We start from the raw sequence: 24,281 nt of genomic DNA on the forward strand, positions 1-24,281 counted from the left end.
AAACGCAGGAACAATGTCCTGAGGCAGTGGACATGGAACAGGCTCTGGCACCAACCCAGTCAATTTGTACAAAGGCAACAGTGGGAAGGCACGGATGTTACCAAAAGTGGGTAGAGGAGGTGGAGACCTCCGATGGAAGCCTCTGCTGGTGGCTCCTATTCACTCAGGAAACAAGAAGCAAAGTCATCTGCTGGGAGCAACCCGGAGGGAAGCTTCAGGCAAGGGATTGTTGGAATCTTGGTACTAAACAGCCAACTAGCTGAGGAAAAGATACTTGGAACAGATGGTGGGCAGGTCCTAGTCCTGGTAATGGAATGGTCCTGGGATGACAATGGCAGCGTCTGCTGCAGGCTGGGTGGGAGGCAAAACCACTGGCAGAGAGGTCGAACAGCTGTGAGGTCAGGACGCAGGAAGGTCGTCTACACGCATAATGGGACTGGGAGTATGATGGGGTGGTTTTAGACGCAGTACTGCAAGAGTAGAAATCTTTGCAGACAGGTGAACCATTCATAAGATGACTGCAACAAAGAAGCAGGAGTGATATGACAGTCTGATGTTCCAAGAGTCAGAACTGTTTTAGAGAAAAGGGAGGGAGAACAATCTAGAAGCAACGAGTGAAGAAGAGTAGGAGAGAAAGCAGCCACTCCCTGCAAGGATCTTAAGAGGCGCTGCGCAAAGAGGAGACTCATGTTTCAGCAGATGATGGATGAGTGGAGACTTCCAACCGGGCCCAGAAGGTTTCAGAGTTGGGGCAGAGTGAAGTAGGGCTATCAAAAGGGCAATGAACTGAGCCATGTATAGGTGAGAATAAGGGAGGTGAGGGGACCTCGGAGTCCTGGACACACAAGCTTGTATAACAGGTGGTAGGGAGATAGGGAATCCTCCTAGGAGGAAACACAAGACTGGGATCCTTTTAGAAGGACACTTTAGAAGTCCAGGAGGCCCTTTTAGAAATATTTTTTGGGGACTTCCTAAAGTGGTCCAGTGGTCCAGTGGCTAAGACTCTATGCTCTCAATGCAGGAGGCCTGGCTTCGATCCCTGGTCAGGGAACTAGCTCTCACATGTCACAACTAAACAAGATCCTGCATGCTGCGACTAAGACCTGCCGCAGCAAAATGAATAAATAAAATTTTTTAAAGAGAAATACTTTTTAAAAAATACTAAGCTTGGTAATATAGTTACAGAAGAACTTACCAGGATGCTTGTGGAATATGTGGAATATTGTATATGACTTCCAAAACCCTCTGGAGTCACTAAATCAAGAGAATCTGGGTTCACTCAAAGTGTATTTCTTTGGGTATTAGAATACAATTCCCATATATTGGCAGTATGACTCTTGATACATTAGATTGCTTTCTCTTACAGAGATAACGCTGATAACCCTAGACTTCAACGATCTTTGCACAAATCACATGAGAAATCCAATTAATTTACCCCTGCGACATTTATTGGGTTAACTATACATTAAGGTAGGGATCAGATGTTACACACCTGTATGAGCACCAGCTACAGGTATCAGATAGTGAACACAGCATCCCACAACACCAGCAGGCGACTGCTTCTCAGCCCCTGGAGCGTCACGGACCCCTAGAGAACTAGATGGACCTTCTGTACCCTGGATTTCTAACCAGTAACCTTGAAACCTATCCAGGAAGGACTGCTGGTCCCAAATTATAGCCCAACTTTAGGGAAACACAAGAAATATTTATTAACCAAAGAAACAGCACCCAAGTCCTCCTATTCATCTTATCCCCCCTTTCCACTCTGAGTGCTCAAGAGAAACTGCCTCACTTTATGAGATGATTGATATCTCTTCCCTTCTGAGTCCTCCCTACTATCAAGCAATCTTTTCATCTAGAGAAGATAAGGAAACACTGCATCCCAGGGAGACCTTGAAAAACGGGGATCTCCTGTGCAGAGGTGTTTCTTGTCCTCTGCCTCATGAAGGGTAATTCTAAACCCATCAAGGGGCATTCCTCTGACCTGCCCAAACCTCCAGTGAGTCCTTCAGCCCCTGGCTGACTATCATCTTCAGGGATGGAGGTGGTGAAATTCTTGGGAAACCAGAACCCAGAAAATGCAGTGATTCTCAATGTCCAATCCAGACTTCATATTTCAAAGGGAGCTTTGCTCTCATATTACCAGAAATTCCACAGGCAAAGAGCCAGGTAACTTTATTTCTCATTGTTTAGGAATTTGATTTTTATTATCAAATATCTACTATAAAAACAGTGAAGAAAAATTTTAAAAACACATTAAGGGGAAAAAAAAATCACTGCAGAGGCAGCGTAACACAGTGGTTATAAACATGAACTCTGGAGTCAATCTCTCTACTCCTAACTAGTTGTGTGTCCTTAGGCAGGTTTCTTATGATCTCTGCCTCAGTTTCCCCACTTGTAAAATTGAGATAATAATAGTTCCTATCTTATAGAATTAAGGGGATTGAATAAGTTAATATCTGAAAAGCATTTTTAAAAAAGTCTAGTACGTGGTAAGTGCTGTGTTTTTAAAACTTAAAATCTTAATTAGGTTAATTTACCCATGAGTATTTCAAGTCCTTATGCAAATACACTTTTCAGATGTTCTAGTGGATATATACATACAGTTCTATGTCCTCTTTATTCCTTTATGCTATGCGTTCTGACTCAGTGTCCATAATTATAACTTACGTGATGGCCTAAAACAGATTACAAACTAATTGTCCAACTGCAGTAACGAGTAAACCATGGACACCGACACACTGGGTTATTAAGGATCAGCTTTTGTTCCAAGAACATCAGTCTCATACTTCTGCACAATAACCTTTCCATCATTAGTAATCTCATTTACTACTCTAAGGCTAATCCTGATTAAAGTAAATATCCCATTCAATACTATTTTTCTTCTTAAATTCAGGTTTAGTATTCCATATTCTATTCTTAAAGGGCACCCGGACCCTCCTCTTACAATAGCACAATCTGTGTTTCCATAATGATGCACAAATGTTATTGTAAAGCTTCCATTCAATACTCCAGCTTGATGCAAAAGAGTGTATTTCCAGTTGAAAATACTTTTCTAGGATAAAGTTTTTCCCATAACAATGCACTCTGAGCCACAAACAGTAGAGATCTCTTACTAAAAGACGTTTCATTCCCTATGTTCATGTTGCTCAAGTAGGATTCCTGGTGAACCATGAGGGGAGTCTGGAGTTCTCTTCACTGTACTTATTTGATTTTAAACAAGGGCTACATAACTGTGGAAGGCTTTTACTTATTCTTTTCATTCACAGGTTTCTTCTACAAAGATAATTTCTACTGATTAATAGGGGAGAAGTCTTACTAAACTCTTATTAAAATTTCCCCACTTGATTATACTTATAGGGTTTTTTCAGTGTGTTATCAAGTGTACAATAAAATAAAAACCTCATCAATTCAATTCACAGAGTTTCTCTTCAGTATGAATTCTCTGGTGTTGGAGAAGGGTTGAGTGACCACTAAAGGCTTTTCCGCAGTTGTTGCATATAAAGCGTTTCTCTCCACTATGCATTCTCTGATGAATAATAAGAGATGAATTCTTACAGAAAGCTTTCTCACAATGATTACATTTGTAGGGTTTTTCTCCAGTATGGTTTCTCAGATGTACAATAAGGGAAGAACTCTCATTAAATGCTTTTCCACACTCATTACATCTATATGGTTTCTCTCCAGTATGAGTTCTCCGGTGAGCAATAAGATGAGAGCTACAGTTAAAGGATCTTTCACACTGATTACATTTGTAGGGCTTCTCACCGGTGTGGATTCTCCGATGAGCAACAAGGTGACAGCTCTGGCTGAAGGATTTTCCACATTTATTGCATTCATAGGGCTTTTCTCCAGTATGAGTTCTTTGATGTCTAACAAGGTGAGCCATTTGGCTACAGGATTTTCCACATTTATTACATTCATAGGGCTTAATCCCAGAATGAATTATTTCATGTTTAGTGAGGGCTGAACGTTCTCTGAATGCTTTACCACATTCCTGACAGTTATAGGGTTTCTCTCCCGTGTGAGTTCTCTGATGGGCAATAAGGTGAGAGCTCCAGCTGAAGGATTTTCCACATTCAGTACATTTATATGGTTTTGCTCCAGAGTGAGTTCTTTCATGTTTACTAAGGGCTGAGTAATCCCTAAATGCTTTTTCACATTCATCACATTTAAAGGGCTTCTCTCCAGTATGCATTCTCATATGGGCAATAAGATGGGAGCTCCAGCTGAAAGATTTCCCACATTCAGTACATTCAAAAGGTTTCTCTCCAGTATGAGTTCTCTGATGCCCGATAAGATGGGAGTTCCAGTTGAAAGACTTCCCACATTCATTACACACATAAGGCTTCTCTCCTGTATGAATTCTCTTATGTACAATAAGATGGGAATTCCAGCTGAAGGCTTTTCCACATTTATTACACTCGTAAGGTTTTATTCCAGTGTGAGTCCGTTCATGTTTAGTAAGGGCTGAACGATTCCTAAAAACCTTTCCACATTTATCACATTCATAGGGTTTCTCTCCAGTATGAGTTTTCTTATGTTGGATAAGGTAAGAACTCCAGATGAAAGACGTTCCACATTCATTATACTCATAAGGTTTCTCTGTAGCGTAGGTGCTTGTATGTTGTGTAAGGAAGGAGTCATACCCAAAGACTTTCTCCCATTCGTTGTATTTAGATGCTTTCTCTACAGTACCAATTTTTTGATGTTCCATAAAGGATGAAAAATAAAAGATGTTTTCATATTCTTTGTAATCATACTGGTTTCCTCCAATATGAATTCCTGGATGTTCACTAAATGATGGGCTCTGGTTAAAGATTTGATGGCATTCCTTATATTCATAGAGTTTTTCTCCTGTATGCATTCCCATATGATCACCAAAATGCAGTATGTGATTGAAAGATTTAACAGCATCAGTACATTTTAAAAGATTATCTCCAGTTTGTACACTTGCAGGGTGAACAGGCTGCATGGACTGGTAGAAGGCTTTGTCATACTCATTATTTTCACAGGTAATCTTATCAGTATACATTATGGCTGAGTTACATCTCCAACTTTCAGCATTTACATCAGGCTTATAGAAATGTTCTATTTGAGAAACTTTCTGAGATGGAACAATGCTTAAGCTCTGGCTACACCCTGCTCCAAGTTCACAAAACTCAGAGCCTCTTTGAGATAGTATCTGCTTTTGCATGAAGACCATCTGCCTCATAGCTGTACTCTGGTTCACGTGATACATTTCTAATTGGTCTTTACATCCCAAAACTTGTAACCTGGAGAACCAAGGATCATCCCATATGTATCTCTCCAACTTCATGCTATGGGACTGTTCCTCCTCAAGTATGCTCTGTGTTGGGATCAATGCTTTGCTTTCAAGATTTTTCATCCATTCTGAAATAAATAGAAAAAGTCCATGAGAGTATAGAGAAAACAAATTCTAAGAGTAGGGTGGACAAGGTAAGATTCATTGCCCATGTTATTGAAAAGGCAAGTGTGAACTTGTTTCCAAATAGACTGGTAACCCAGAGAAAGATCATAACAGGAAAGAGGAAGATAGTGAAGAGTGAACATAAGTAGTTAACCAGAATACAAAATGTGTACTGAATATGAATAAAACCCATTTAGGAACATTTCCCCATGTAAAGGAGGACCAGAGAAAGGGGCTACTGAAAGCCTGCACTTGGCTTCCTCTGGACTTAGCCCCACACACCTTACCCTCTGCTGATGCTGCTCTGCATCCTTCCACTGTAACAATCCATTACACTGAGTGGGATGCCTTCTGAGTTCAGCGTGTACTTCCAGGGAACCACTGAACTTGGAGGGGTTGTCTGGAGGATCCTGACACATTTAATACTACTAACGTGAAAAATAACTGGTTTAGCAAAAGACAGACGACCAACCAGCCCCTCAGCAACTAACATTTAAATTATTAGAGCGGGTCAATTCATTTCTATGTTATAATGTCCCACTGCTCTCCTATTCGGACACCTACCAAAAAAAGGAGGGGTGTTAAGTCAAAGTATCACCAACAAGGCTTCTAGCCTTGTTTCCTATTCCACAGAGTTCACTCAGTAACACAAAATCATCTGCCCAAAGGGCAAAAATCACATAGTTTAAGGATACTCCTAAAGTTCTTATAAACTGCAGAATAATTTGTAGAGTGATGGCAGAAGAGACAGACTTGAAAGACAGCATACTGCAAAGAAAAAGATACAGGAGTTATAGTCTGATAATCTGTATTTAATTACTGGCTCTGCCACTCCCCTTAGGTGAGTTTTCTGAAGATTAAATGAGATTGTAAAACCAACAAAATGTCTGACAAATTCAATATGTGGAAGCCACCTATCATCACGGCTGAGGTATTAGTCCTCCAACAACGGAAAGGTCTTTACTAGTTTCCAATTGCTGCTATAACAAATCACCCATCTCACAGTCTGAAAGTCAGAGGTTATCAATGGCTTTCACTGGGCTAAAATAAAAATAGCTTTCCCTCAGAAGCTCTAGGGGAGAATCCATATCCCTGCTTTTCCCAGCTTTAAAAGCTGCTTGCATTCTTTGACTTGTAGCTCCTCTTTCTATCTTCAAAGTATATTATTCCTATCTCTGCTTCTGTCAATCATATCGGTGTCTCTGACGCTCTTATAAGGAACTCATGATTACGATGGGCCCACGGAGACAATCCAAGATAATCTCTGCATCTCAAAGATTCCTAGTTTAATTCACATCTGAAAAGCCACTTTTGCCACATAAAGCACCATATTCAGCTTCGGATGTGGACATTTTGTGGGGGGAGGAGGGTATCATTATTCAGCATACCACAGTGTCTAAAAGCTACAGGGACCCAATAAGGACCTAGACCCTGGTTTTCTTCAGGTTTTTCCTGCTTTCTTCACTATATAATATTTTCCCCTTTTACTACCCAAGTCCATTACAACAGAGAGAGATTCTACTCTGCTGAAGAACTGGCACTTATTATCAATTTTAAGCTTGGCTCCTAGAAGTGAGGGAGTCCTGCTTTGTGCTCTGTTGCGTCCAACTCTTTGTGACCCCATGGACTGTAGCCCACCAGGCTCCTCTCTGTCCATGGGATATTCCAGGCAAGTATACTGGAGTGGGCTGCATTTCCACCTCCAGGGGATCTTCCTGACCCAGGGATCAAACTCGCATCTCCTGCATTAGCAGGCAGGTTCTTTACCTGCTGAGCCACCAGGGAAGTCCCAGAAGTCTGGGAATGATCTTCAAATAGCTTTTGAATTTTCCCAGTAAAAAACTTTTTTAAATGGTAGCTGATCAAGTCACTGACCAATTTCTGACCCGCTTTACAATCAGTACTTGTGGCCTGAGCGTATCTTCCACCTGTACGTTATAATCTCTGTGATGAGAGGACAATTGAAACACTGTGATTGTGGGGCTGTAGATGCTAAGCAGGTGAGAGGCCAGAAAAGGAGATCAGCATGACAGAAGCCATCCAGGAAGATTTCACCCACAAGAAACGACATGAGCTCAGCCTTCGAGCATGGCTCAAGTACAGACTGCCAGAAGAGCATGAGCAGAGGCATCCTTAAGGATGCCAGCTGAGTAAACTCCAGGAATTAGGCAGGAAACAATGAGAGAAAAAGAAAACAGAGAAAATTGAAAGGTCTTGAAATCAAGTCAGTTATTTAAAAGGTAATGCAAGTCATTGTAGGTTTATTGGCAGAGACCTCATAATGAAAGACTTCAGGGATGTAAATCTAGAAATACCACTTGAGAGGCTCATAACAAATAAAAATTTACTCAGCAATTTGAGCTGGATGAGAAGAGAGATTACTTCTTAGAGAGGAAAGAGCAGGGAGTCAGGATGACTTCCCCACTTCCAGCTCTGGGGACTCACAGAAGGCTGGCACGAGGAATACACATCAGGAAGACGGGCATACCAGCCGGAAGGGAAAGCTGAGACTCCTGGTTCTGTCAGTATCAAGGAGACAGCTGAGACGATCTGCAAGGAGGCAGAAGTGTAAGGCTGAAGCTGGTGGAACCACAGGGCTCAGGGTGATTCCTCAGAAAGGTCAGCACATAAAAGCTGCTGGAAATTACGACTCCTTGGTACAGGGTTTCAGATCCAGATGGGGGCAACGGGAACGACTCCACAAAAGCCCACTTGGTTAGAGTAGACATGAAGATGTCCACCTTTAGGACTCAGGAGAGAGCACAGTATACTGCTAAATTAAAAATAACAAAATACAGAACAATGTGTACTGTATTTTACCTTTGAAAGGTGAAAAGTAACTGTGTGCCTATATGCTTAACCAAAGCTGTGCAGTGACCCAAAGAGAGTTTATTCAAGGAGAAGAGTTAATTTTGATAGTAACAGATTTGTAGCATTTTAACTTACCCTAATCCCATCTCTGACTCCTCAACTCAGCAGTAGCCTTGGAAAATAACATCCCATATTTCTGGTGCTGGAGGAAACAGAACAAAGCTGGAGCTTTTTCAGAGCCTCACTCCCAAAGAATAGTCATTATCTGAGCTCTTTGGTGGTTCCCAGAAAGATCCCACTTGAAAGGCTTGTGGGAACTTGCACAGTGCTAAAAGTTTCCAAAAAGTAGGGATCTATCAAACATTTCCAGGCAAAGTTTTAAGAAGCCTTTTTTTATTTTAAATTACTGTCCAAGATGATGGAAAATGGTTGGGGCAAACAATATACAAACCAAAAAATGAAAGGAAAAGCTGAGGAGTGAGATATGTCCAGGAGCTTTGAAAAGTTCTAACATATTCCTGGGAAGCTAGAAGGCCATGTGCATACACACTACACTTAAATTTTCAAAAGTCAAAGAAAGAATCCAGAAAGCAACGAGAGAGAAGCAAGTCATCACACAGAAGGGATCCTCAACAAGATTAACAGCTTATTTCTCATTAGAAACCAGGGAGGACAGAAAGAAATGTGGCAACCACAAATTCTATACCTGGCAAAACTATCATTCAAAAATAGAAAAATCAAGACCTTCCCTGATAAAACAAAAGGTAAGAGTTTGCTAGTAAAGCTGCCCTATGAGAAATGCTAAAAGGAGTTCTTCAGACTGAAATGAAAAGACAATAACTCAAAATACAGACCACCAGTAAAGGTAACTATATAGGTGAATACAAGACTGTATAAATGCATTTTTATTTTGTTTCCTATCTGATTTAAAAGACAATTACATAAAATCCAAACTAAACTGCTGCAAATTAAGACATTAATTATAATTCCCAGGACAACCACTAATAAAATAACCCCAAAATTTATAGTAAAAGGAAAGGGGTTACCTGTGTGTGTTTTTGTGTGTCTCTCTGGAGGATAACAACAGTGTGAAAAAGTATAAATGAAACTTTCTTTCACTTACCCATTTTATATAGCTTTGAGCTTTTAAATCATGTAAATACATTATCTGTATTAAACAATCACTTTTGCTGTTTTTTTTTTTTGGAAAGAAGAGTCTGTGACTACAGGATACAAGTTTTGCAATAAAAAATTAAAAAGCAAGTAAATGAATGAGAAGTCTTTTTAGACAAAAGGGACAGCAGATACTATGAGAGGTAAGGAGGGAAACTGCAGCATACAAAAATTGCTACCTTGTTAAGAAGGTGGGAATCTTTGCTCTGAAAATAGTACAAGGGATGAAGCTCCTTGGAAGGAACTGTGATGCTATCTGAGGAAGTGAACTCCTCATGGCCTCAGCCCTTTTCTCAAAAAGTAGGGCTTGGAGGAAGGTTCCTCTCTCCCACCTGGGGCCTGCTCTCACCTGGACAAGTGCCTTGAAGAGGATATGCTGGTTCCATTGACCATGGCTCTTCTCCTTGCTCCAACAGGGAGATGACCTCAGGCTTGGCGATCTGATTCCCTACATGAAGAAGAAAAACACAGACGTGTATAGCCACGTAACCCTCCTTCCCCTACTCTTTTCATGAGTGACTTCAATTCATACTTTATGATCAGTAGGGACTCCATCCTTGAACCTCAGGGCTCATGATCACCTTGGCCCTCCTGAGGCTCATATAAGGTGGTAAACAGGGAGTAGCAGAGGGTATTGCAAGGACAGCTTCATCATTCATTCGGTATTCATTCGGTCAGCCACCAGCTTACCTACAGACAGCAGGTGCCCATAGGTCTCCAGCATTACATCACGGTACAGGGTCCTCTGAACAAGGTCCAGCTGCCCCCACTCCTCTTGTGTGAAGTCCACAGCCACATCATTGAAGGTCACTGGTTCCTAAAAGACCAGACATGTTCCTATTCAACCGGGAGACACCTCTCCCTGCCCCCTCCTCCATCTAGTGTTTTCTGGAGAGGGAGTAGGGCTGACAGCGTTGGAGAGGAAACAGGACATAGAGGATTGCCCTGAATGTATTCAATATTCTGACTGATGTGGGTAACGTCTCACTGGGAACCAGCCAGGGCTCTGCATTTGGGATGTACTCTTAGGAAAGTGGATACCTGGGCTCACAGTAACCACAATAAAAATGAGCAGCTCTCTCCCACGTCTTGCTCAGTTCTAGTAACACTGGGTAGTATCTGGGCAGTTCTTCCTGCTTCTCCAGAGCTGCAGACACTTAATGAGACCAAGACTAGGACCAGGACCAAGATGGACACAGATCATGAACCTTGATCCACAGAGCAGAGAACCTGGGGTGACATCTGCTCTACAAGTGGATCCAGGACCTGCAAGGGTTCTCTAAACATTCAGAGGCTGCCTTCCTGGGCACATAGAGGTTTCCACTCCCAGATTATTTCTGAGGACAGCCTCCCAAGGACTGGAGGTGGGGTGGGCCAGGACTGAGCAGAACTGACCGAGCCAAGGAGAACCACTTACAGTTGCTATCAAAGCACTCTGAGTTCTAAAAAGTTCAAACTGACGTTTTTAAGAAAACGAACCAGGAATACCCACTAGAAAAATTAAGGGGCGTCTGATTTTTGCAACAAATGCATCCTGTACAGTCCTTTGAAGCCATCAAAGTGAGTTTAAGGTATCTGGGCACTTCCAGGGTGGGGCAGGGGCATGTCTTCCCTCATGAGGGCAGTGGGGAGTGAGCTGTGTGTTGTGGGAGGTATGCTACAAACCCCACAGCCCCTGCTCCTTTTGAGGCCTCTCTCTTGGCCTGTCTATCCACAGTGGTCCTCTCCTCCAGGTCTGCACAGAATTCCCTCAGGACAAACACCCACTGAATGGACACGTGTGCAGTGCACTTTCCCTCATAGCATCTGGTGAACCTCTACAAAGCCTGTTAAACACTTCTCTTCCAACCACATACGGCCGCCTTTCTTCTGTCCCTGTGGGTCATGGCTCATAAACCAAGCCTGTCATCTCTGATGAGGGCCAGCTCTCATGCTGGGTCTTCAGAGTAGATTTCTCTGCTGGTCTGAACTGCTCCCCTCACCCCCTTCACACAACTGGCTTGAAACACAGAATTACTTCTGCTCCCATGATTCTCTTACTCCAAAAAACATTTACAACGGCTGATTACAATCTCCTATGGTGAAACCCTCCCAAAACTCAGACTCCTCAATGACAACGGGTTTTCCTCTTGAAGACCTGCCCAGGCCCCAGTTTTCTTAATGGTAGCTGCCTCTACATTTTTGGGTAACGTAAACATTTTTACTTAAATGTGACATTCAGGTAGAGAAGTGCACAAAACCTAAGTGTGCACAAAGCATAAACTCACTGTACTTCCAGAGTGATACACTCAGGGGTGTTAGGGAAATTTTTTAAAAAAACGGTCTTGTTTAGGCTTCAGAGACAAAGCAGAAGAGGCCTCTGACCGTGCTTCTAACCTGTGTGGATGGCGCCCAGACTGGGAGTAACTGTGTGCTGAGTCCAAGACTTGCAGCACCTTAGGTAAGATGAGGGAGGAACCTTGAGGTCCTTGAGCCCCAGAAGGGGGCCGGGCCAACCAAGCCCCAACCAAACCCCAAGCCCCAGCAACATTCCAAGTTTTACAAGACAAAACAAACAGCATTAACAGGAAACCAGGCTTGCAGTTTGGCCACAGATTGATGATGATACCAGTTTGCTGTCGTCCTGGAACTGAGCAGGAACCTGAACTGCAGTCTCTGAAGTGTCACCCACAGAGTGGATGTGCTGCTTGGGACCCTTTCCCAGTTGGGACTCCAGATGTGCTGTGCCTTGGGACTTCCCAGCACTGTTTAAGTCTGGATGTTGGTCAGAACACAATTTGGTGATGTATCCCTGCTCTATTTCTCTTTTAATGCTAGTATATTGAAAGGAAGGCAGATAATTCTCTGGCAAATATTTGTATTATTTATTTGTATATAGCGAGTGGCTTATTTTGCTAACAAATCCTTTAAACCTGATACGAAAGTGAAAGCTTTTGGCAAAACCCCAGGCAGGAGGCCATGCTTCCTGCCCAGGGTGCTCTTAGGATGTTATCTCCCTGGAAGGTGACACCTACTAACACGGCTTCAAAGTTCAACAGTTAACAATATCCAAGCCCACACCCTGGCAGCAGTCAAGCAGGTGGAATAAGCCACAAGTTCACCTCCCACTCCTCCAAAGAGCCCAACGGATCCCCACACAAATACTTAAAAAGGAACAACCACCTTTAACAGAGACAGAACGAAAAAAATCACTAGAAAGAATCCGCAACCCCTAATAAAACAGTGGACCCTGGCACTCTAGCAATGATCAGCAATGACTGCTAAACTACGGGTGAAAAGCAGACGGGGAAATTTATGACGGAGGGATCAGGCTGACTATACCTGCACCCACTAATCAATCACGTCATCTGGAAATGGGACAACAGACAACTTGTGCCCATGCATGCCGTACAGGAGGGACTCGGCACCACCTATCAAGGACTCTTGCCCAAAATACAAAGCCCGTAACTGCTCTAGCCTCTAATTCAGTTACCCGTCTACAGGAGACAGCAGGATGAAGGAACGCATCCAAGGACATCACAAGGGCAAAATCAGGCAAACCAACAAGAGAGGCGACCTGGTTTCATCAGCATATGAAATACAAGCAATGTGCCATCCTCGCTTGGATCCTGATCTGAGTAAACCAACTAACTGCAAAAGATATCTTGGGGACACGTGGGGAAAACTAAATGCAGGCTTGGTACTAAGTAATGCTAAAGAATTACTGTTAATTTTGTTGGGTGTGATAAAGGTATCGTGTTCATTTCCTAAAAGGTGTGTATGCCTCAGATACATACATGGATGATGAAACAATGTAATATCTGAGCTTTGCTATAAAATACTTTTTTTCCCTAATATTTTACTTTAAAAAAAAACTTTTTTGTTGCTGTTCTATTTTTTATTTATTTTTTCCATTTATTTTTATTAGTTGGCGGCTAATTACTTCACAATATTGTAGTAGTTTTTGCCATACATTGACATGAATCAGCCATGGATTTACATGTATTCCCCATCCTGATCCCCCATTGGAAATCAACTATATGTCAATAAAAATAAACTTTTAAAAAAACATATTGACATATACTTGATTTCCAATGTTGTTTATAACTGTTGTACAGCAAATTGATTAGGTCATACATATAAAGTGAAGCTGCTCAGTCATGTCCGACTTGTAGCAACCTATGGACTGCAGCCTACCAGGCGCCTTCGTCCATGGGACTTTCCAGGCAAGAGTACTGGAGCGGGTTGCCGTTTCCTTCTCCAGGTTATACATATATATATTTAAAAAATACACTCTTTTCCATTATGGCCTATCATAGGGTCTAGCTTTTTTTTTAAGGTATCCAAATAGACACAAAGGCAGAAAGCTGGAAGGTGACATTTGTTTGCTAAGGTTGATGAACGCGGATGTCCGTGGTCAGCTGAAGGATGGTCCTGCCAGAGACGTCCACATCCTAATGACGGTTCCCCCAACATGACAGAAGACGTCACAGTTACAGCAGTGAGATCACAGTAAGGATGCTGAGGTGGGGAGACTGCCTTGGATCATCCGGGTGGGCTCTGCGTACTCACAATGGTGGTTACAAGTGAACGAGGCAAGCGCGTCCGCCTCAGGGAAAACGGGACAATGGAAGCAGAGTTCAGAGTGACGGCCCACGAGCAAGAAATGCAGATGCCTCCAGAACTGAGTAAAAGCAAGGAAGCCAATTCTCCCCTGAGCCTCCAGGAAGGTAAGAGCCCTGTAGTCCCATTCTAGACCTAGAGCTCCAGAACAAGAGAATAAATTCATGTTGCTCTAAGTCACTGTTTCTTGTAATCCGCTATAGCACCACAGGAAACTAACAGGTTTAAAAATCACCTGGCTTTTTTTTTAATATTTATTTTTATTTATTTCACTGTGCCAGGTCTCAGTTGCAGCATGTGGGATCTAGTTCCCTGACCAGGGATTGAACCTGGGACCCTGGCATTGGGAGCACAGTCTCAGCCACTGGACCACCTAGCCAGAGTCCCCAAAACCACCTAGTTTTAAAGAAAAGCCAGTCAGCTAAAGAAAAGAAGCCATCAGCACGTGGTGGTCCACACATTCCTGTAAGATGGGGAGCAGAGGAAAGTGTGGCTGAACAATGAAACACCAGAAACCCCCACCCTGCACGTGAGAAGGGGCTGCAGTGGAAGCAGCACCCCAGGAGAGGCTCTGGGCTCTGGGCTTAAACGCCACTGAAGTCAGGAGTGAAAATCAGGCTTAAAGGCCTGTACTCAGGACACCTTTGCCACTTGCCCCTCCTCCCTGCCAGCCACTCTACCTGATGGGAAAGTGCGTAAGAGGTTCTCAGGTTGCCCAGGTGAGTGACAGCCTTGAAGTTGAGACCCCCTTCAGCCCAAAACAGGGAGAGAGGAGGGTCTGTGGATGACCTGACAGTCAGCTGTATACCCAGGAAACTGCAAGCAGAACTGATCTGGTGATCATGGCCCACCCAGGCCCATGCAGTTTAGCATGAGACTAGTCAGGAGAGACAGAAAAAGAGACAAGGACGGAGTGAGGTCAGAAACCAAAGCCGCTCAGCTGCAGAGAGCCACAAAGTTCTCTGGTAAACAGAGACAGATAGGAGGGCCCCTGAACACAGGAGAAACACCTGCACAGGTGGAGACGGAGCTTAGCAGCCAAGGGGACAGAGAACCCAGGTTGCAGTCACTGAACTTTCAATGATCTGAAATTATAATCCCCAGACTGGAAAGTTTCAGTATAAAACAGGACAGGATGATACAAGAGGCTTGGAGTACAAGAACCCACAGAATACAAAGAGACAGAAAACACAGCAATCAGGTCAGGAGGTCATATAAATAACCTCAGAAAAACAATACAAAGGAAAAGGACAGGAAGGGATTTTGTTTTAAAATAAAGGACTTCTTTACATAAAATGCTAACCATAAGCAAAAACAGATACATTTGACAAAAATATACCAAAAAACATTTCCCTGACAAAAGACACCATAAAGTTAAAGAGGAGAGGGAAAAAGTTGGCTTAAAGCTCAACATTCAGAAAACTAAGATCATGGCATCCAGTCCCATCACTTCGTGGCAAATAGATGGGGAAACAGTGGAAACAGCGGCTGACTTTATTTTTTGGGGCTCCAAAATCACTGCAGATGGTGACTGCAGCCATGAAACCAAAAGACGCTTACTCCTTGGAAGGAAAGTTATGACCAACCTAGACAGCATATTAAAAGGCAGAGACATTACAACAAAGGTCCGTCTAGTCAAGGCTATGGTTTTCCCAGTAGTCATGTATGGATGTTAGAGTTGGACTATAAACAAAGCTGAGCGCCAAACGATTGATTCTTTTGAACTGTGGTGTTGGAGAATACTCTTGAGAGTCCCTTGGACTGCAAGGAGATCCAACCAGTCCATCCTAAAAGAGATCAGTCCTGGGTGTTGATTGGAAGGACTGATGTTGAAGCTGAAACTCCAGTACTTTGGCCACCTGATGTGAAGAGCTGACTCATCTGAAAAGACCCTGATGCTGGGAAAGATTGAGGGCAGGAGGAGAAGGGGATGACAGAGGATGAGACGGTTAGATGGCATCACTGACTCAATGGACATGAGTTAGGTAAACTCAGGGAGGTGGTGATGGACAGGGAGGCCTGGTGTGCTGCGGCTCATGGGGTCGCAAGGAGTTGGACACGACTGAGTGACTGGACTGAAGTGAAAGTTAAGACAAGCTACAGACTGGGAGAAGATAATCCGTATACAGCAAAGATTCAGGATCCAGAAAGCATGAAATGCTTATGTATCAAAAGAGTCTACAGAAACCTAGAGATGGGAGTGAGACAGAGAGAAGGCAATACAGATGACCAATAACTACATGCAAAGATATTCAACCCCACAAGCAATCAAGGACATGCAAATTTAAGTAATACACTTTCTTGGTCTCCAGGTAAGCAAAAATTAAAAGACCCAATATCAATACTGTAGAGTGGCAGCAAATATGGAAACAGACACCTTCCCTCAGAGTGGGGAGACTGCAAAGGGGCTTTGCTCTCTCAGAGCCACAAGGCAGCGCTGGTCATGCTGACAACACATACACCCTAAACTCAGCAAAATTCTGCTTCCAGGAGTGTGCCAGGATGGACTCACATGTGCACACACGTAAAACTAATGTCCACACAGCTTTGCTTGAAATAGGAAAAACGGTAGAGGGAGGGAGGACTTATGAGCCTATCCACAGAGATGAATATAGAGCGCATGTCTTTGATGGGGCAAAAAGAAATGTACCTGATCTTTACTATCACAAGGTGGGACCTCAAAATTGACCTTAAAAGGTGTAAAGAAAGCATGCATAAAGCATTGTTAAAAACTGTAAGATTATTTATTACCTTATATCTACAGCTTATTATCTACATGTATCATACTATCTATATAGTATGAAAATGGACTCGCTGTATATGTATTTTAAGTGGCTGTTCTCAGGAAGGGTAGGAGGAGAATGTAATTGGGGACTAAAAAAGAAAGCAAAGCAAATACAGCAAAACATTAACAACTGTTCATTTGGAATGATGGGAGACACCCTGTCTAGCTTATCACTTTTTATATTTTTCTATAGTTATAGAATTTGTCAAAATAAAAATCTAAATAAAACATATTTCCAGAGTTGAGAGATGTCATCAAAATTGAAGGATCCATGATCTACCAAATAGAAAGAAAAAAAGACCCCCAGCAGAACTTGCCCCAACATCAGGGTCCAAAACTGAGGCAGGTGATGAAACAGAAGAGATGGCAGGAGACAGGCACCCAGTCTCACCAGCTGTGGAGCGAAGAGGTGGAGCTGGGAGAGGAGTGTCACTGTTACCTAACGCTCAGGAGCAAGGCGGCAGGGCAGAGAAGGGCCCCCTCTAGGTAGGAGTGAGCCCTTCCAATTCTCAGGTAATCCTTACCTGAATTCCCATGTTCCAAATTATTATCTGCCATGATGAATTGCAAAGATATTTCACCCAAATTTTGGTAAACATTTTTGGACAGATGGCTTTGCATACACATATAAGCATTTATCTAGACATTCTAAGGCAGTTTACGAAATCTGATACACCAGCCACACATAAACCATGGGAAGATGCAGGGAGTGATGAGCTGGGTCTCAGCTGTTTGCCTGACAGTATCTCATCTGACTACTCCTGCATTACCTGCATTCTCTGACCAGTGGCCCCCTCATGGAATCTAGTAATTCAGATGGACTCTTTGGCATCTTCAGAACTTCATGATTTATTACTATTTTAGGGCAAGCTCTTTGCAGAGAAGGAAAATGTAACTAGAGTGTGTTCATCCTTGAGACAATCAAGGATGGGGGCAGAGTATTCCATTAACTGATGTCTTATATGAACATTTATTGTGCAGAAAACTTTGGTGGATTGTTAAGGAGGGGTTTAAGAGTTTCTACATTTGGAGTGGCTGGTTGGGATTTTTTAATGGGCTGGAATATTATTATTTTCCCTATTCATCAAAATAAGGGACTCCCACTAGCTGAAACTTCACTAATCAACATGTTTCTAAAATCAGACTATACCGATAACAAGGGAGGACAGCCATTTGATGTTTTCACCAGGTGAATGCTTTATTTCAATAAATATTTAATTTGGAGGGAACAACAAAGGCCTAAGGGGCTCTTGTCTGTGTTTCTCAAAACCTCACTCAATACAAAACTCACATATTCAAGGCTTGAGTTTCCCAGAGGGAAAGATCCAAAGCGAATGTGGAGAGAGGGCCAGGAGTATGTGCTCATACTCTTCAGACATTCTTCAGACTCTTCAGACACTGGAGGGTGGTGTTATTTGAATTCTCCATTTTATTTTCTTGGTATTAACTCTAATAATTCTCAGAAACCCTCACAAATATTGCCAGTTAAGTGCAGCACAATGGTTATTAGAACTTCATAGCATTTCACTGCAGCTGACATCTATTCCCAAACAACTGATCAGGGCCCATCTTTCAACCTAGTCTAGGTTCACTACTGACTATGTTACAGAATCTAAAAATGACTGCACACTGTAACAGCAGCAAACATCAGTCACTCAACTTTTGATGCCAGACAACCACCACCCTGCACGTGATTCAGGCCTTGCCTCCCAGAGACAGCATCGCTGCCATGTGGGGACAGCACACTTATGACAAGCTTCACCAGTCAGCTTTTAAACTGTGGGAGGTTTTGTTGATTTTTTTAACTTGGTGGGAGACACAAAGTTAGGCAAAGATACTATTAACATTTTAAAATCACAGTATCTCCCATTTGCTTGCCTCATTATTGTAACTTAGAAATTAAAAACCTAAATATAGTAATGGAACAATTTTTGTCTTTCATAGCAGAAAATCATTAGGATACACCTAAATTCAATGAATTAGGATAAAAATCTCTCATTTAGAAGGAACCCTTCTCTCATGGCTGAGACAGTAAAGAATTTGTTTCTGCAATGCCAGAGACCTGGGTTTGATCCCTGGATTGGGAAAATCCCCTGGAGAAGGGAATGGCTAACCACTCCAGTATTATTTTGTGGAGAATTCCAGGGACAGAGGACCCTAGCAGGCTACAGTCCATGGGGTTGCAAAGAGTTGGACACAACTGAGCGACTAACACACTTCTAAAAAACTGAAACAGTAAGTTAAAAATGGCTATTTCTGTGTCGTAAGCAAGAAAAAAACTGATAAATGATATCACATCGATAACCTGTCAAAACATGCTAAGTGACAGAAGCAGACACAAAAGGACATATATTATTTGGTTCCCTTTATATGAAATGTCCACGATGGGCAAACAGAGAGAAGTAAATTAGTGGTTACCAGGAGCTGGGAGTTGGGGAAACAGGGAGTAACTACTAATGTGTATAAGGTTTCTTTTTGGAGTGATGAAAATTCTAGATACTGATGATGGCTGCAGTTCTGTGAATATACTAAAAAGTCCACTGAACTATGTGCTTTAAAAGGTTGAACTTTATGGTATGTGAATAATATTTTCATAAAACAGTTATAAAAAATTCTTAAGTGGCTGCCTCCAGTAAGGAGGCTTGGCAAGAGGGGAGGAGGGGGATGACACCTCTCCAACATCATCAACTCTGCTCCTCTGTTTCTCTAGGGAGCCAATCTTCTGCCCAAACAACCACAAAGTCCTCCTGCTTCAACTCCCTCATACGTATCAGATCTTGCTTCCAGGTGCCGATCAGACTGAAGCCTGATTCGCCAGCCTGCCTTCCAGTCCCCTTCTTTTCGCTTCCCTGCCAGGAGCATCCTTCCAGCTACATTTTAGACCCTGGTGCTTCTCGCTCCCAACACTCCTGTGGCTCCTTACTACAACCAGGATGGAGCCCCAACTCTGTGGCAGGCATTCAGGATGCGGCAGGGTTTTTCCTGGCTTTCTTGGCCTAAAATCAAATTATGATCAGCCTTCAACCAGATGCTGGTCATGCAGTGTGTCCCCATGGTGCTAGAGAAGGAAGATTCCTCTCACCAGGCTATGCCCATCCGGCGGATGTGTCCCTTTCACCTCTTGGCTCAGGAGCATCCTATCTCCCAGGCAGCCTCCCTCTCCACAGCAAAAGGACCCCAGCTGCGGCACATGGCCTCTATGCAGATTCTGTCCCACCTCCAAGGCATCCGTTGTGCTCAGCTCCTCCAGGGCTCAGGGTCTTTCTGAGCACCTCAGGCCTGTGTCCTGAATCACATGTACAGCACCAGGCAAATGGTGAGGCCTTAGGAGCTGACTAAACCACCCTTGAAAGGGGCCTGGGAGCTCCTAAGGATGGGGGCTCACAATTGACCTTGTTCCCCTCTCTAAGCACAGAGCTCAGCAAACAGGACCAATGTGAGTCAGGCACTGAATATATGGGAGGGGAAAAGGGGAGGGGACTGCTTGCCAAAAGGGACTGACCCTTATCTACCAGACAGCCCACAGCACATTGGGGCTCAAGGACTCTGAATAGGCTGGTTGACAGTGAGGTTCCAAGTCATGGAAAACTGAATTTTCCCTATCTATGCTCAGAAATCAATAAACTTCTGGCTGATTCCTTCTCTATCCAAACCTTGGCTGTGGTAAACTGAGGAGCCATATCAACTGGGATGGTCAGGGACACCCTCAACACCTTAGGAAGAGGGCAACCCATCAGATAAAAGCAGAAGCCCCATCTCACCTGGGCCTGGGCTGTTGGGAGCCCTGGGACCCTCCTTCTCTCCTCGGCGGTCTCCTCCACTTGCCAGGTAGAGTCCTGAGGGCACAGAGCTGGGGGAGGAAAATGAAGTCACAGAGGCAGCTCTCCCTGCCAGAAGTGGCCCACCTGAGTACTACTTCCAGACCCTGTCCCTCCCTTTTGGGCAAGGGAAAAGATCCACTTCCTCACATTACAGATGAAGGCAGTGGGATCCAGAGAAGTTAAACAATAAATCTAAACACAAGACCCATCCCCTGTTGTCCTGAGGCACTGTCATAGAGAAAGTGCCTGTTGACAGCCTTTCTGGGTCTGAGCCCGAAATGGCCTCACATGCATTCTCATGCATCCTGTTCTGGAGATTTCATCACTAGATCCCCCAGTAATGTGTTCAGATCCTTCCCTGTTCCAGCTCTGCCAAGAGACAGATCTGGACCAGTCCCCCTCCTCTCTCCCCACCAGCTCTGATTTCCAGCAATGGTAGGTTACTAATGGGAGAGACCACAATATGGTAACCAATGTGTCTGATGAGGAAACAGGGTCTTGACTCACCCCAGGAGGCCCATGGGTCAACAGTCGTCATCCCCCAGGACTGGTCCATAAGGATACCTACATCAGAGGGTCAGGTTAGGACAAGGAAAGGAAAGGACTGTGACACTGATCCTAGTGAGTAAAGGCAACAAGATGCAAAAGGAGACCTGTCTCACTAATGTGCACAACAAAATTCCATAAATAGAGCCCAAGGACGTGTGGGGAAAAAAAAAACATAAGCTAGATTTATAGCAAAAAGGCACAACTGGGTCACTTTCAGGAAATTTATTAATATGATACAGCTACTGAACAATTAAGAACAGAACTCCTTAAGTGGCTGGAGAAGTATCTGATAAAATTGAACATCATTTAACTTTTGGGAAACATTACTAGTCTTTTGATGTCTTTAATGACAGATACATGAAACTTCACTTAAAAATAAAACCCACTACTGACAGCATTTAATGATGTTCTTAAATTATAAACCAATGCTATACAGTGAAAATAATACAAGTAAAAAACATGGGGATGGTAGAGAAATTTTGGTTGTAGATGACTGTCTTCCAAGAAATTCCACAAATCACCAGAAAAATCTCTTAGAACTAATGAGACTTCTCAGGAGAGAACTATAAAATATATGAAAATTACATTACCTTTTATACAAACAACCAATTAAAAAACAAAACAACCTCACTTAGTTCTAATTCTGTACCAAGATAAAGAAACCCCCTCCAATCCCCAAAACCCTTAGCCCCTCTACAGCTCTGACCCCTAGCTACAGCAGGTCACCACTAGGGAGGCCCAGAAGAAACAGGATTTGAACTCACCCCATGAACCCCAGGGGTTGATGGTAGCCATCTCGCAGGATTAGTCCACCAGAAGCTTGCCCAGGAGCAGTGGACTTGGGTGATTATTGAAAACCAACTGCAAAACCCACCTAGTAACAAAGGTAGGAAAAGACAAAAGATGGTTTTTCTCAAATACAGTGGAAATAAGAACACATCCACAGAAACAATAAAAGACTTCTACAGAGCACTGTAAGAAAACAATTTACAAGTCAAACACAAATTTCTGAAGAAAAATGAAGAATGACTCAGTTTAGCTGTCAAAACGGCATGGTCCAGGATGCGGAGGGAGAAATTTGTCAACAGTTCTCATGAGACGGGTACTGATGAGGACGAGGTAGCTTTTCTAATGATTTAACAAAAATCGTTGCAAAATCTACCTACAACCTTCATTTGTAAGGAGTTGCCTAGAGCTGAGGGGAGGGAAGAACGGGCGAGTGGCAGCCTAATGGTTCTGGGTGGTTTTTTCTGGGGGGTGGGGGGAGGGGTTGAGAGATGATGGAAATGTTCTGGAATTATATAGTGGTGATAACTGCAAAACGCTCTGAACGCACAAGAAAACCACAGACTTGTACGCTATGATAGTTAATTTTAAGTTATGTAAATCTAATGTAGGAAAAAAAAATCTGTCTCTTGGTGCAGGGACCAACAGAAAACCAAATTTGGAGGCCAGACCAATCCTAAATTCTAGAACTTTATGCAAATTCCGCGACCTCTCGGAGGGCACCAACACCAACTGGCAGAGCTCTGCGGATTCCTGGGAGCGTGTATAGAGCACTGGAACGCCCAATGGGCACCGGGAGCACCGGGATCTGCGCCCAAACTCCAAGTTGGCACACTAAATATTCTGCACGCTTGTTTGCAACTTGACAAAGTCATCCGGTCACTGCACCTTTAAAGGAGCCCCGGGTTGTTCCCAGGTCACTTTTGACTTTCCTCTGTGACAGATGAGAACGGGTTCTCACGAGAAACGCCCGTCGGGAAAGACAAGGTGGACTCCTAGGGACAGCCTCGGAGGCGTCCTCGTCACCTGCCTTCTGGCCTCTCACCCCAGACTTCCTCCGCACTCCCGCCGCGGGTGCGATGCTCACAGCCCGTCCTGGGAACGGCGGACCTCACCTGGTTCGCAGCCGCCGGCCTCCCACCCCTGCTGGCCGGTGACCCCTGCTCTCCGCGGGCAGCTAGACCAGCTCGCGCTCGCTTCGCCGAGGGCGTTCGGCTTTTGTTGCGCTCACATTCGGCCCGGCTCGGCCGAGAGCTTGGGGTTCCCGCCTGGGGGACAAAGGCCCGACGCGCCGGGCTCATCCGGGCCCGCCCAGCCGATCCAACGCCTCCGCGAATCCAGAGGCGGGCCAAGGGACCTGCCCTGGCGACGAGCCAGCCGCAGGTGTAGGCGCCACCTCTCCCTGCCGGTTCTCCCTACCCTCCGGGTCAGCGGCAGCGGCAACAGTAATAATCCCACCGCCCCGCGACCGCTTCACCTCAGCCGCGGACAATGGCGGCCTCTCCCCCAGTGTCGACGGGGACGCGTCGCGCGGGCTACTGGGAGTGGTAGTTCTAGGGACGCGCTTCCGGTCTACCGGAAGCGCCTCCTTGGCAAATTCCCCAAGCGGCACTTGTCCCTAGTTGCGCCTCTTATGGACTCACAGGGACAGCAGTGTCCGAGGCCTTGGCGAGGTGGGCGATGCTGTCCTAGACGCGGACCGCGCCGGCTAGGGGCTGGGCTTGGTAAGTCGCCGCCCGGCGAGCCTCAGTTTGCCTGTCCCTAAAATGGCAGCTCATGGTAGCCGCACTTTGTAGGAACTTTACTGAAGTCTGTTGAAGTCTAACCCTTTTCATTCAGTAGTTAAAGGGTTCTAAGGAAGGGGCTCTTATATACCGTTTTCGGACGAGGAACCTAATTTTGAGCTTCGCCTCACATATGAAGCTCTACCCCTTGTTAGGAATCGAATTTGAGGCTGCTGAACCGAGGCCTCCATCCCAGGAAAGGAGTTGGGAGGGACCCTTGCCCAGAGGATTCTGGCCCTCTTGGCCCCTACTCTTTACTCCTCATTCCCCTCACCTGTTAATTTGTCCACCCACGTTTCTATTGTTTAGTTGTAACAACAGTAAGATGGTCAGAGTGAGTGGCGGGTTGGAGAGAGCCTTGGGGGCATCAGAATGGCTCTGCTGTGAGCCAGGGCATGGGTCTGAGCAGAGCAACCATAGGCCCTGACCGCATCAAAGGATCACTCACTCTGGCTTTTGTGAGAATAGGCTCAAGAGGGTGAGGGAAGGACCTTGATGACTTTTGAACCAATGCAGTAATCAAGGTGGGTGGGAATCAG

General features: G+C 44.2%; 1 protein-coding gene across 4 annotated transcripts; it reads right to left on the bottom strand.

The window, feature by feature from the left end:
- Positions 1 to 1,188: 1,188 nt before the first annotated feature.
- Positions 1,189 to 23,467, bottom strand: LOC136161846 (zinc finger protein 606). 4 transcript variants are annotated; one of them, XM_065926965.1, is made up of 7 exons: positions 23,074 to 23,467; positions 21,937 to 22,046; positions 21,131 to 21,187; positions 20,564 to 20,652; positions 10,106 to 10,232; positions 9,765 to 9,863; positions 1,189 to 5,394 (listed from the first exon to the last, which is right to left on the bottom strand). In XM_065926965.1, exons 2-7 carry the CDS (start codon positions 21,965 to 21,967, stop codon positions 3,407 to 3,409), a joined length of 2,391 nt encoding a protein of 796 aa, XP_065783037.1. In that variant the 5' UTR covers positions 21,968 to 22,046; positions 23,074 to 23,467; the 3' UTR covers positions 1,189 to 3,406. The 4 variants fall into 4 exon arrangements, with proteins under 4 accessions (XP_065783037.1, XP_065783038.1, XP_065783039.1 ...); XM_065926966.1 differs by having other exon boundaries at positions 1,205 to 5,394; positions 23,436 to 23,465; XM_065926967.1 differs by lacking the exons at positions 9,765 to 9,863; positions 10,106 to 10,232; positions 20,564 to 20,652; ... (1 more) ...; positions 21,937 to 22,046; positions 23,074 to 23,467 and adding exons at positions 7,877 to 7,981; positions 8,378 to 8,402 and having other exon boundaries at positions 1,206 to 5,394.
- Positions 23,468 to 24,281: the final 814 nt, after the last annotated feature.

Source organism: Muntiacus reevesi, chromosome 2, assembly GCF_963930625.1.
Source record: "Muntiacus reevesi chromosome 2, mMunRee1.1, whole genome shotgun sequence".
In the NCBI taxonomy this organism is placed as follows: Eukaryota; Metazoa; Chordata; class Mammalia; order Artiodactyla; family Cervidae; genus Muntiacus; species Muntiacus reevesi.

What these genes read in the sequence shown, in the direction of transcription:
- LOC136161846 (XM_065926965.1), bottom strand. Translation starts at nt 21,967, where the DNA reads ATGGCTACCATCAACCCCTGGGGTTCATGGG. An exon ending in CAACCCCTGGGGTTCATGGG is followed by an intron (nt 21,188 to 21,936) that starts GTGAGTTCAAAT and finishes CCTCTGATGTAG; the next exon opens with GTATCCTTATGGACCAGTCC. An exon ending in TGACCCATGGGCCTCCTGGG is followed by an intron (nt 20,653 to 21,130) that starts GTGAGTCAAGAC and finishes TTCCTCCCCCAG; the next exon opens with CTCTGTGCCCTCAGGACTCT.